This window comes from Balaenoptera physalus (genome assembly GCF_965194825.1).
Source record: "Balaenoptera physalus genome assembly, chromosome: X".
NCBI lineage: Eukaryota > Metazoa > Chordata > Mammalia > Artiodactyla > Balaenopteridae > Balaenoptera > Balaenoptera physalus.
In genome coordinates, this window is record NC_138903.1 from 65,501,070 (window position 1) to 65,514,056 (window position 12,987).

General features: G+C 40.2%; 1 protein-coding gene across 4 annotated transcripts in view; it reads right to left on the bottom strand.

Moving 5' to 3' along the window:
* Window positions 1-473: 473 nt before the first annotated feature.
* The window catches only part of NEXMIF (neurite extension and migration factor), a 146,112-nt gene continuing 133,598 nt past the window's right edge, over window positions 474-12,987 (bottom strand). For all 4 annotated transcript variants that reach the window (XM_082447356.1, XM_082447355.1, XM_082447354.1 and 1 more), the window contains exons 3-4: window positions 8,043-12,417; window positions 474-7,449 (exon numbers count right to left, since the gene is read on the bottom strand). In XM_082447356.1, coding sequence (XP_082303482.1) covers window positions 7,356-7,449; window positions 8,043-12,417 — 4,469 coding nt within the window. In that variant the 3' untranslated portion in view covers window positions 474-7,355. The remainder of the gene's footprint in view (window positions 7,450-8,042; window positions 12,418-12,987) is intronic.

A 12,987-nucleotide genomic window follows, 5' to 3' on the forward strand; every position in this document is an offset into this window, starting at 1 on the left:
TGAGAGTGGCCAATTGGATGTGAGGATAGAAGAGAAAGGAATTGCTGGTGAACCTTGCTCTCTGGCTTGGGTCACTAATTGGATGAATGGCAGCATCATTCACTGAGCTAGAACACACTCAGAGGATAAAGGGACTTTGAAATGATCTTGAATAGATAGGTCTGAAGAACTTGCAGAATGTCCAAGTGGAGATAACCAGCCTATAACTGGAAATATAGCACAGGAACTCAGGAGAGGTTTGTGGAAATCTAGGTGGTAGTTGAAGTGGTGGAAGTGAATGAGATCATCAAGTGAGAATAGAGGGCCACTTTCTCATACACATTTTTTAATTTCTTTTTTTAAAATATATATTTTTATTTATTTTTGGTTGCGTTGGGTCTGTTGCTGTGTGAGGGCTTTCTCTAGTTGTGGCGAGTGGGGGCTACTCTTTGTTGCGGGGTGCAGGCTTCTCATTGCAGTGGCTTCTCTTGTTGCGGGGTGCAGGCTTCTCATTGCAGTGGCTTCTCTTGTTGCAGAGCACAGGCTCTAAGCACGCGAGCTTCAGTAGTTGCAGCATGCAGGCTCAGTAGTTGTGGCACACGGGCTCTAGAGTGTGTGAGCTTCAGTAGTTGTGACACACGGGCTCAGTAGTTGTGGCCCTCGGTCTCTAGAGTGCAGGCTTAGTAGTTGTGGCACATTGGCTTAGTTGCTCCGTGGCATGTGGGATCTTCCCAGACCAGGGATCAAACCTGTGTCCCCTGCATTAGCAAGTGGATTCTCAACCACTGTGCCGCCAGGGAAGTCCCTTTTCAATTTCTTTGAGTAATGATATTTAAAACCAAAGAAGTGGCTGTTGGCTTTTGTGTGCCACAATGACCCTCTTGTGGTTAGCCAGGACTCTAGGTTCTCATGGGTGGCTCACATGGACTGGGTACTTGGAAGCAAAGTCCAGTTTGTCTAGACATAGCCAACATTAAAATACTGAGCACAGTGAGGCTAGAACTTGAGAAAGTCCCATTAAAGGATATTATGGAAAATCTGACATCTTTTGGATAACAGGCAAATTAAAATTTATTACTTTTCAATAAACAGCTTTGACACTTTGAGAGGACTGCATGTCTGCAGAATCCGTCTGGATCACAAAACAAGGACATCATTTGTTCTAAGTCCTTTGAAGACTGGACACACTAGAAAATGATCCCCAAATTTGAGGGGCAGCAAAAATCCTCTGCACAAAACTCTAGCCCAGTGGTTCTCAAATGTTAACATGCACGCAAATCACCTAGGAATCTTGTTAAAATTCACATTCTGATTCAGTAGAATTGTTGTAGGGCCTGGGATTCAACATTCCTAACGAGTTCCCAGATGATGGTAATGCTGATGTTCCTACTCAAAGTGTTACTCAAAGCGTGGTTAGAACCTTCTACGGCAATTTGACATTGATCAGTGGACTTGTCTTAAACAGGGTACTAAGTTTTTGCAATTCTTTTCTTTTTCCCTATGTTATGTTTGTTTTCAAATGTAATTGTACATGTTGAATTGAGTACATGAGAGCTTTTATTTTGCATATCTTTTAAAATTTCACTTTAAAAAACATTCATTCTTACTGTGTTTTATAATAGTATTAGTTTGTGATGGATTGGAGGAAAAAATTGATCCCTCACCACAGATAGTTTGAGAAACACTGCTCTAGACAATGAAGAACTTTTTATTTGGGACATAGAATTTAATTAGAAATGGCTGGTTTCTGTTACATATGATTCTAAAGCAGTATTTTAAACTTTTCTTTTTTATTTATTCCATAAACAATAACAAAACTCAGCTAGGTAACATTATGACAGTTTCACCATACACTCAATCACAAATATTTAAAACCTTTGCAACAAGAACAACAAAACCAGAGGTGTTACAAGAATAATTTACAAGAAAATCTATAAAACAGCAAGAAGCTCACAAATGTTCATTTTCTTTTGCACAAGATCACTACACTCTTCCACAACATGTTTTGTGTTACAAAATTCCCAACAAAAGTGTATTTTTTCTTTGTATTGTGGTTTCTAAAACCAGAAACTTTGAAGTAAATATCCTTTTATTAGCACCTAGTGGTGCAGAAAAAGGAAAATTCTCACATACAGACACTTCACAGCACTTTTCTAAGAAAAATATACACTTACAAAATATGTTACAAATTGGCACACTTAAAAATATACAAGATTTTGTAGGCGTCTTAAGAGTGATCCTTAAGCTTTATTCACTTGACTCTACAGATTATTTATAAAGCTTAACTCTAAAAGAAAAAGGCAAATAATTTCCTAACATTTTAAAGTTGCAGTGTCATATGTCAAACAGAAACTTAGGTTACATTCATAAAAAGGACCTCTAACACTTTTATTTTAAATTTTCTTAAATGCTTAAGGGGCTTGGGAAAGGAGAAAAAAATGGGGATAATCATTTTATTTAGCACCATAAATCAGTAACTTACTAAAGAGGTGCATTCAGTTTTATGAAAATTAAATTAAGGACTAGTACATTCAAAACTCTGTAGGCAGCAAACTCTAGTCAGTGCTACAGGTATCCCAGTAGAGCATCTCAAGCTTTCTACCCTCCTTCACTGGGAGTCAAAAACAAAAGGCCTCTTCTAGTTTTCCTTCTAAGCCTTTTCTTTTGTGTTATAAAACTAGACATCTCTCAAAGAGGCAAAATGATTTAAATATCTCTTTTCTTCTCTTTGAAGGGGATGTCTTTCTAAGACTCAGAAACTACTGAGCCTGCTAGATGCATCTCATGTTGATGAGTGTTTCTTTAGCATCTATTTACTCAGATACCAATTTTAAAGCCTCATTCACACCTTAAACTTTGTACTAACTCTCTGTTTTACATTGTCCTTCTCCAATGTTTTACCTCTTAGTTATTCTGAAACCAAGAGTACATCTCAAGTATCATGTAGCTGCAATAGGAGCTCTGCTTCATGACTGTAGCTACTGTTTAATGCTCTGAGTGAAAAATGTGCCTTAAAGGGTAGCCTGAGTACTGCCATCAAAATAATACCATGCTGGCTGAGGACCCTCAAGCTGATGACAGTGTTTCCCAAGTTAAACAGTCCACCTAAAATCTTTTCTCTCTTATTTGGGCCCTTGAGAAACCTTTACAAAATCCCAGGCCTACACTGTGTTGACAAGATCCCTATTTGTTACTAAAAATATTTGATTTTGGTACTAAATCTTCCAAACATAATGATGGGCTTAGTGAATTTTATGATTAGAAAATGTAAAAAGGACATACTCCTGTAGTGATGGTTAGTCACTTAAAAAATCTCTAAATGAAAACAAAAACTCCTTAAATTAGATAATTTCTCAATAATACAGGGGAAAACAAATACTTCTAGTTCTAGCAATAGTTAGTACTAGCTAGTGCTCCATTCTCTTCAGCGCAGAAACTTAGCTCTCTGTAATTCTTGGAACTGTTCTGAGAGCATCTGTAAATTGAAGATGTGGCAGATCTGCATTAGACTGGTTCAGCTTGGTAAGAGCAAGCTTGGTTAAGAGGTCCTTGGATATGGTTTTTCTCCTTTAGGCAGTAGATGCTAATTAGAACTCACTAAAATGGAAATTCACTACAACTGCAGAACCTCACATAACAGGACAAAGGATGCTAGCCAGAGTTGTTTACAGCTTGTGAGCATCCTTTATGCTTCTCTCTCTTTTATACACACTTACCCCCCCTCCCTATCCCGCCTGCACACATACAGATGCTTCCCAGCAAGAAAAAAGGTCAGAGAAGGTGAAAGTTGTCACAAAGCCCACCTAGCACCAAGGACTTCAGGGAGATGGCTAAAGAAGTGATGGTCAAGGTAGTGCTGGAGGTTTGAAAACATTTAGGAAAAGGTAAGGCCTTAACACATAATTGCACAAAGTAACAAGTCAGAAGAGAAAGCAGGGAGGAAGCAGCATGTGAAGAAGCTGGTATATGAGATACTGGAGAGGCCACTGGTTCAAGCCAGTTATCACAGACCAAACATAACGCCCAAAGTCTCGAAGAACCTTGGTCAAGGCCACTGTTTCAGCACCCTGCTCCACATAGTCCAGCAACTAACCAGGGCAGAAAGGGATCAGATCTATTCTTATAGATCTTCAAGGAAAAGGAGTTTCCAATTTTCCTTAGTCATGCAATATAATTCTGCATGTGTGTGTGCATGTGTGTGTATGTGTGTGTGCATGTTTAAAATTAGATTTGAAAGAAGCCAAGGCAATTAAAAGTAATTAAGAGTGAGAAGGTTTCCACCTGAACTTCTGGAAGAAAGTACCCTGGCTAAGGTTCTTATAGTCTGACACTTTGGGGAGGTGGAATGTAAGATTATAAAAGAAGAAAAATTCTAAGATCAAGAATTGAAATTAAGTAAGGAGAATACGGGAGAATACCATTCCCAGGAAAGTAAGATTAAATGGGATTCTGTTGGGGAGGAATTCATAGGAAGCAGCTTCTCAGAGAGAAGAGGTTAGAAGGGAGTGGCAATCAGGGATTTCAGACCAAGGAAAATTCCATATAGCTGACTTGAGATATCAACGATAGGGCAAAACACTACTTTTCTATCACTGGTCCTCACTCCACTAAGGCAGCTGGTTGAATAAGGGATCTACAAAAAGTCAGGCCTACTATGTTGTTACAGGAAGAAAATGAATTGTGAGAGCAGAGACAGGACCAACAAAGCCCTAAAAACTGAAGAACTCAGAACATAATGTACTGAGAGGGATATTAAGTGCAATTAAGAGAATAATCATCTTCTGCCTTATCCTGTTGCTCATTTCTCAAACTCAGCTTCCTGTTACATTTTGGTACAAAATGATCGGTTACAAATCACTAATTTAATCTTAAAAACATATAATGCACTGTAGGCCAAGAAAAAAGGTACTTTAAAATGGCAATTCTCTTTGGAGAAAGGGATGAACCATGTCCTAGAATTGGCTCCTAATGGGCTCCATAGGAGCAAATGAAAGAGTATCCATTCCAAAGGACTCATGATAGCAAGTTCTGACAAGGAAATTGTTTATTTCCAACGGTTTCAGGCTGTCCTTCTACCCCACCTCACCCCGTTCTCCAAAGGTGAACTGATACTGAGAAAAACTGGGACAACTGCTCCCATATTTATTTTTATAAAACACATTGTACTCATGGAACATTTTCTTTATTCCTTATTTGACTGCCACCTTTTGATTACATAGAGAGCACTCCATTCCTGTAAGCTAACAGGTGACTTTGAGATCTGGAGTCTTGGGGATCACAGTACAGGCAGAGTTGGTTATTCCAAACTAAATTCAGCTGCAAAACAGAAAAATAAAAACGAAAACAAAACAAAGACCAGTTCCTAGGAACCAGCCATAGCATTTAGTAAAAACAGCTAGCTATCAGAGTGGAGAAATAGAAGAAAATGTTCCAGTTTGATTATTTTCCCTTTTGGATGGCTGCTGTAGAGCAGGAGACATATTGCACCCGGTGCCTTTCCATTAAGTAATTTTCCAGGACTCAACACACACAAAGCCTAGGAATAGGCCTGAAGCAGCCTCATGAAATGCTCTTCACTCACTTGTTCCCACAGACATACACAATCACACCATCAAGAACACAGGCTTGTTCATTTTACTACCTAGCAGTAAGTAGTAGAGCTGGCTGGTAAAAGGAATCATGGACTGGGAAGTGTGTATACTTATATATATGACAGGCTTCCTTCCATTTCTCTCTGACTACTTTCAAATGTTGCTTCTCTGTTTGTGAATATATTTAGGTGGCAATGACTAGGTAGGTTCATATTTTGCTTAAATTTTTCCTTTTGAAACATCTTCCCTTTTTTTAAAATTCCCTTTTCCCCCACCCACTTATTCTCCACCCTCCCACCCGCAGCCTATATATTCACAAGTTAATAGGTTAGTAACAATATTAGTAAGAATAGTAAGAGTAACAACAACAACAACCAACAATATTAATAATATGAATCCCCTATATCTGTATAGCACTTTACGATCTACAAAGCGCTTTCACATCCATTATCTCATCTGTGCCATAATGCATCAGTCATCAGACACACAGGCCTTCAACTGTGCAAGGAAAATAGATCAAATGTTAGAAGTCAAGTGGTGAACAAAGGGGAAGAAAAAGCTAGTCGCGAGGGATGCTGAAGCTGTGAAATTTTTTAAAAAGGGAAAGGGCTTGAATTAAAAAATGTGATTTCAAAAATTTATATTAAAGATTGGGAATTAAGTTTAGTGTGTGGCATCAAATACTAGTTATCCTCAGACTAAGTATATATGGCCCCAATTAGTTGTTATCACAAATTGTTCAGCTTATCGAATGTGATTCATAGGTGTCAAACTGAGATGCCTTAACATTTTCTTTAAATGACATTGGCATTGCAAGATTAAACACTTAACACTAAAGCCATGATATGAGTGCACTTTTGACAAAACTGGAATAAAACATTTAGGAAGCTACTTAAATAAAAGCAATCTATGTACTTCATTTATCTTAGTGTTAATTTTATAGCTATTTTATAATTTATCCCAGACTATTATAAAATATATAAAACTGAGATATAAAGTATCAGCAATATAACTTTGCACTTTAAATAATTTTCAGCTACAGATTTTGCTTTTAGAAAACAAACTTTAAAGCAGCTGTTTTGTTTCCTCGTAAAAGTTTCTGTAAATGCATATACTTGGGTCCCTGATGGACTTAGCTGTTGTGACTTCCAGACTTTTCCAACACTTTAACCCTTATACAATGGAACAAACAAACCTTTATTGTGCCTTGTTTAATGGTTCATGTTTCCACACAGGACAGTAGAAATTAAATTTTTAAAATAATGTATGTATGCTTATATATATATTTTTAAAAACTTAATTAATGAGCTTTAAACTGTGGGGTGAATCTGTGAGATGAGGTAAGGAAATTTGGCACATTTCAAACAGTATCCTTTAAGTTTTGGTAAATTGTGTAACACAACATATTTTTCCACTGTGATCTACAGGTGCTATCCACATAAGTGGGGGTGGTTAATAGCAAGAATCACTGGAATGTTTCTAGTAAATTAACAGGGACAAGCTCCCCAAATACTCACAACCAAATGTTGATATAGAAGTAAAAATATATACAATACAGTCACTTTTTTGTAGTTTGGCACAATGTTTTACTTCCTTTCCCCTTGGGTAAACAGTGCATAAACTACTTTGTGCAACTGTATGACTTCTAAAGTCTTTTACATAGAACATCAGATTAAAGTTTGCTTCCAAAGACTTATTCCCACACTTTAAAATTCTTTTCTTTAAGCACTTACATGTCAACATACATACCACAAGGCATATTTTGAAAGAAATAAAACACAAACATCAAATGTCTTTCTGGAAAATGGGAGTCTCTTCTTCAAACACAGGTAAAACCCAAAATGCTGTTTCTGCTTTTAGGAGATTGTAGTCGGAATCCCTGCAGAAAAACCAAACAATTTATGCCATCTTAGTTAGCTTTAGTGTATGTCCCACAAAGGGATCATACAACCTAAATTTGTTTACATCATACTAGATGCCGTACGATGCAGAAAAAGATACAAATAGCAGGGGCCACTAGAAAGCACTCCTAATTGCCATATGATGAGATTTTGTTTTCCAAATTATGCTCTTTTTGCTTAAATGATCTTGGCATTTTTGTCTATATAACTTTTAAATTCTGTTATTCAAAAATTTTCTCACTGCAAAGCCCTTCCCTTCCCCAAGTCATTCAAGAGCATATTTTAGTTGTATTTTCTCAGTAGGTAAAAACTAATGCTGACTAACTAGCAGAAAAAGTAGCCTTGTCAGAATTTATCCCTAGTCAAGCCACTACAAAATTGCCCAATCTTTTGTGTGGCTTAGAGGTATAGGGATTTTCATGCACTTTTTGTTTTAATTTGAAAAAGAAGGGAATGGGACAGTTTCTTTCATGCAAACTGCTTTCAAGAGGGAAAAAAATGAGGGACTGCGGGCTTAGCAGAGTAGGAAAGCTAAGGGTGCATCATCTCAGCCATTTTGGTGCAGTATTACCTCAGTTTTTCAAAAGAAGCTGTCCCAGCCTCATCCTTGTGGACCTGTTCTCGCTCCATACGCTTTCCCTTACACTTCTCATCTCTCAGGGCCTTGGAGCTGGTTTTGTGACGATATAACTTTTTGTGTGTCGGTCCATTATTGCCTAAAGTGCTCAGGTTATTATACTTTTTATCAAAGAAGGCAGAGCGAGAGTCCTCGTTATAACCAGGCATGCTTGCACGACCAGGATCACCTATTGCTGCTTTCCCATTGCTTTTACTCACACCCTTGATGGACCTGTGATTCTTAGTGGCTCCTGGAGAGCCACTGTTGGCCTTTTTCTTAGATTCCTGTGGTGTCCCAGCCAATATTTTGAGGGTTTTTAATTTTAGACTATTGGATTCAGGGGAGTAGAATATATTGGGGTCTCCATGGTGCTCCATGGGTTCGCAAAGGGGCTCCATGGAGGCCATCATGAATCTCTGCACATCTGCCATACCAGAGGCAATGTTGGACAAGATATAAGAAGGCTCCTGAAATTCCCGTTGATCATCATCCAGAAGGTTGTTGGTGTTGGTGCCCATGCTCATGTCACTCCAGCCTGGGCTGCTCTCCTTTCCCAAAGACCAATCTCCAGAAAGTCCCTTCTGACTTGGCATCTTCATAGAGGCCACAGGGCCACTATGTTGGATACATTCAGCCAAAGTCTTCCCTGTGGAGGATATGCTGTTGATTTGGCCTCCTCCACGACCGATGCCAATTTGCATTTTCTCTCCATTGACTGCAGCCATGAATTTCCCTTTCTTTGTTGACTTAGGGACCTGGCGGGAGGTTTTGCCAGGTGGTTTTTCAATCCCTTTGTTGTTGGCTTTGGGGGTTTTTTTCCTGTTGTTTTTCTGAGAAGAGCTTTGGTTCATAGCCCCACTCTTGTTGGGTGAGCTTTTCTTTCTTGATTTTGACACCTTGTTGTTGGTACTCATTTGACCAGATGGATCATTAAACGCTGATAAGCAAGGGGCTTTTTGGAGCAGGCTGACAGAATCCTCATCATTGAACATATGGAACTGAAACTGATGGTTATTTAAAGTAAATCCATCATCCACTTGGACCTGCCGTGAAAGGGTACTGCAGTCCCATTTGATTTTTTCCATATTGCCCAGTATTCCTGGGGCACCCTCTTGGAACCCCTTTAGTGTTCCTAGTGTCTTGATATTCTCACATCTGGTAATCTGAGGGGAAAGACTGGGGGTGTCAGGTGGGGACACCTCTGAGAGGGAAGAGTGGCGGAATTTGTCAGGAGTGAAGTTGGAGATATCCAGGAGGTCAGTGGACTCCTTTAGTGGTGCTATTTCATCAATGCTCTGCTGGATCACCAGCTTGGGGCTGCAATGGGCCAGGAAGTCATCAGTGATATCATCATCACCATCCTTTTCGCAAGACTTCAAGCTTAAGGAGCAATAATTGCTTGAGTTGACAGAGAGTGGGGCCATGGAATCAAAGCTAAAGAGCCGCCCATCATCCATATTCACTGGACCCTGCTGGAAAGGAAAGCAGATCTCTCCATTATTAAAGTGACATAATTGATAAGAGTCATCAGATGAGAGCTGGGTGTCTTGCACAGAGGCATACAGGACCTTGTTGCAACTACTGCCACCACTGTTGAGGCAGATCGGATTGTATGTTGTAGCTGTGAGGTTATTTTCCATGGAAACTACTTGGGAGACTCCAAATTCACATGATTGGTTTGGAGCTATCTCCCTCGAGACTGCAGCCATGAATTCCTGGGAGCCAGAAGTAGGTTTGTTGGGCCACACATTTCCATAGTTGCTTGATTCCATTTTGAAGTTTTGGGATGACTGAAGCAGCTCAGACTCAGAAGGCGAGGAAAGCACACAGTCCTGGGCAGGCTGGAGAGGTACAAATGATTTTTCTGTTTGAGTGAGGCTGACTTCATTTTGCTCTGGAGAATGCTGAGTGAAGTATGAAATGCCAGTATTATTTGACAAGTCAGAAGCATCTAACAATGTCTGCAAATACCCTCCAGGGATAACAGGTATATTGTTGGCAACAGGATCAGATGATAGAGGCATTTCAGAAGAGCAGGTGGTTGGTAGGAAAGTAGAATTCTTAGCAACCTTTGTCTCATGAAATTCAGATAGATGTGAACCATTTGAGGTCCCAGGAATAGCTTCATTCTTTGAATTAGCTTTGGAAGATTGGTCTCCCAAAAGAGGGGTCATTTGAACAACTGGCTTGCTTTCTTGCCCAGCTTTGATTTTCTTGGATTTTAACCTGGCTTCACTTTTAAATTTGATTTTGTTGAGCACTTTCCTCTCTGGCCCCTTAAATTGTGCATCTTGGGCTTTGACTTTCACTGAGTCAGGGCCTGTGATGTCATTTAAATGTGATACATTTGCACAGCCGGGGGCAGCCAGAGGTGCTGACTTCAGTGTACCTTTCAGGCCTCCATCTTCTTTACGACTACTAGCTTGCCTCTCATCATTGCAGAATGAAACCTGCTTACCACTTGCTGAAGTTTCCATGGATGGGATTCTTTGAATCCTGTGCCTGTTGCCAAGTTTAGATTTTCGTTTGCGAGCAGGTGGCAGGAATGACACCTCAAAGCTACCTGGTTCAAAGCTTTGCTTTTGGCAGAAGGGTGTTTTGTTGGAGTCTGAATTGCTGTTTCTCTGCTTTTTCTTCTTTTGCCAGAAGCCCTTCAAGGGGGCCAGCTTGGCATATTTGTTGAGCTGCGACTCACTCAAATTCACTGTTGTCTCACTGGCATCCACCCTACCCAACTTCACCAGCATGTTCTTCTCACCTTTAAAACGATTGATGATGATATATTTGATAATAACAGGGGGCTCCTTACGAGTTACTTTTCTTCTCTTTTTGGGACACCATTCATCATCATCTTCCTCTTTACAACCACCTGGCAGCCATTCCTTCCTCTCATTTACTTTTTCACCCTCTAGTGAGTCAACATCATATAGATAATCTTCACTATACCTGACTTTTCTCTTGGCTCGCAGCCCATAATTCTGCTGGGAGGAGGAGCTGCCAGAATTAGTGTCCCGAGCCATATAGCGGCTACAGTCCTTGATCTCCCCCATGGCATCATAAGAGACCTCAATGAAGGAACTGTCATCACTAAAATTCCCTGATGCCTCCAAGGAATTGGCAAGATGGCCTTGCTTTGGATTCTTAAATTGCCCTACTTCAGGTCCACTGCATGGTTTATTTAAGGCAGATTTTTCTCCATTATCCTTTGCATCTTTTTTCTCTACACCTTTGTCTTCCTGGCCTTCTTCTTTGCCTTTCTTCTTGTCCAAGTTTTTATCTTCCTCCCCCCAGATAATGCTCACATCAGGGACCTTGAATTGGGAAAGATCACTGCTCTGCTTCAGGGCCCCACTCTTAGACTCCCGCTTGGGGCAGGTAGTGAAGACACTGGGAAAAAAGTTGAATTGGGCATCCTCCTGCATCAAAAGGGTGGTTTTGTCTCGAACGTTGTCCTGGAAGGATTCATATCGAATTTTCAGGGAGCAGACATCACTGCCCAGTGTTGACTCATCATCATCGAACATGTAGTTATCCACATCTTCTTCAGAGAACAGGTTGACAGACAGCTCATTCTTGGAACAGAGGTCAAGCAGTTCAATCTTACTCTCACTAATAAAAGTCTCAAAGTAACCCCAATCCTGATTGGAATTTGCCAGCAAAGCCTCTTCCGTATTGCACTTATCTAATAGTAATGCCTCATAATAACTTTTCTGAGCTGGGTCCTCCAAGTCAATGTCAGGTTTCTCGGCTTCTCGTCTATCTCCTGCCCTTGATTTGTGCAGTGGGAAGCCTAGGAGCTGGTCTGAGAGCAGCTGCTCTCCGTATTTCATGTTTTCTCCAGCATTGATACACTGAATCCCTATATCAGAGACTGCACAAGTTTCATAATCCCTATTTAGATCACTGACTTTTAGACTGATCCCTGGCTCAGGATCTACTGCATCCTTGGATTCCATGAAGCAGCCCAAGCAAGTCCGGCTTGGCTGCATGAGGCACTCCCCATTCAGAGCTGACATGCCTGCAGGCTCCATTATGGCAAATGGAGCTTTCTCACACTCATTGGGCAGTGACCATGTGTTCAGGCCTTTTGCAACACCAGATGTAAGAGAGATGGCATTCACAGAAGCACTATTAGCAGCATGCTCAGGTGCTTCAATCAGGCCCAAAGGAGAGGGAGGGCTCTGCATACAGGGCTTCTTAGAGGGCAGAGGCAGGAGACCTCTGGGATACATCAGGTTCTCTTTTTGAGCCACCAGTATAGGCTGGATTGGTGTAGCAGCTTCTAGAGCTGCAAATGACTTCATTGCCACATCCTGGTCCTCTGAATCTAGAGAAAAGGGGAAAAAATGACAGAAATAAAGTTAAAGGTATTAGACCAGACTCATTAACTCTCTTTCCCTTGATCAGTTTCTGGTACTTGATCTTATGATATAAAATCTAAGCTTCAGCTTCTCTAACTTTAGAAGTAGAAACTACAGAGTTAAAGAACAACCTTGATTTTATATTGAACATTCATGCGAGTGAAAAATAGTATTTTTTTAGGTTCAGCTTTTTCTTCAGACATACACAGCACTCTCCTCAGAAATGAGGAAAAAATTGGATTGCTTGATCAACTGGAAAGTCAAAGCTTTCAGGGTGGGAAAATGCTCAGATGGGATATATTCATGGTTTTGAACTATGAGGCATAGTCCTATCCTTCAGACCTCACCTATGTTTTGGAAGCTCCTACTGAGTCTAAACATTCCAAGCTTCACATCAGAGCATATTTCTAATTCACCAGGAATTTAGAGGAACTTAAGTATCCATTTGTTAGAGATGATTTGGGAGAGCAAAGGGGTTGGATTCGATACCTCTTAGAGACCCTTCTAGTCCAGTTAGAGATCTGGTGGAATAAAGT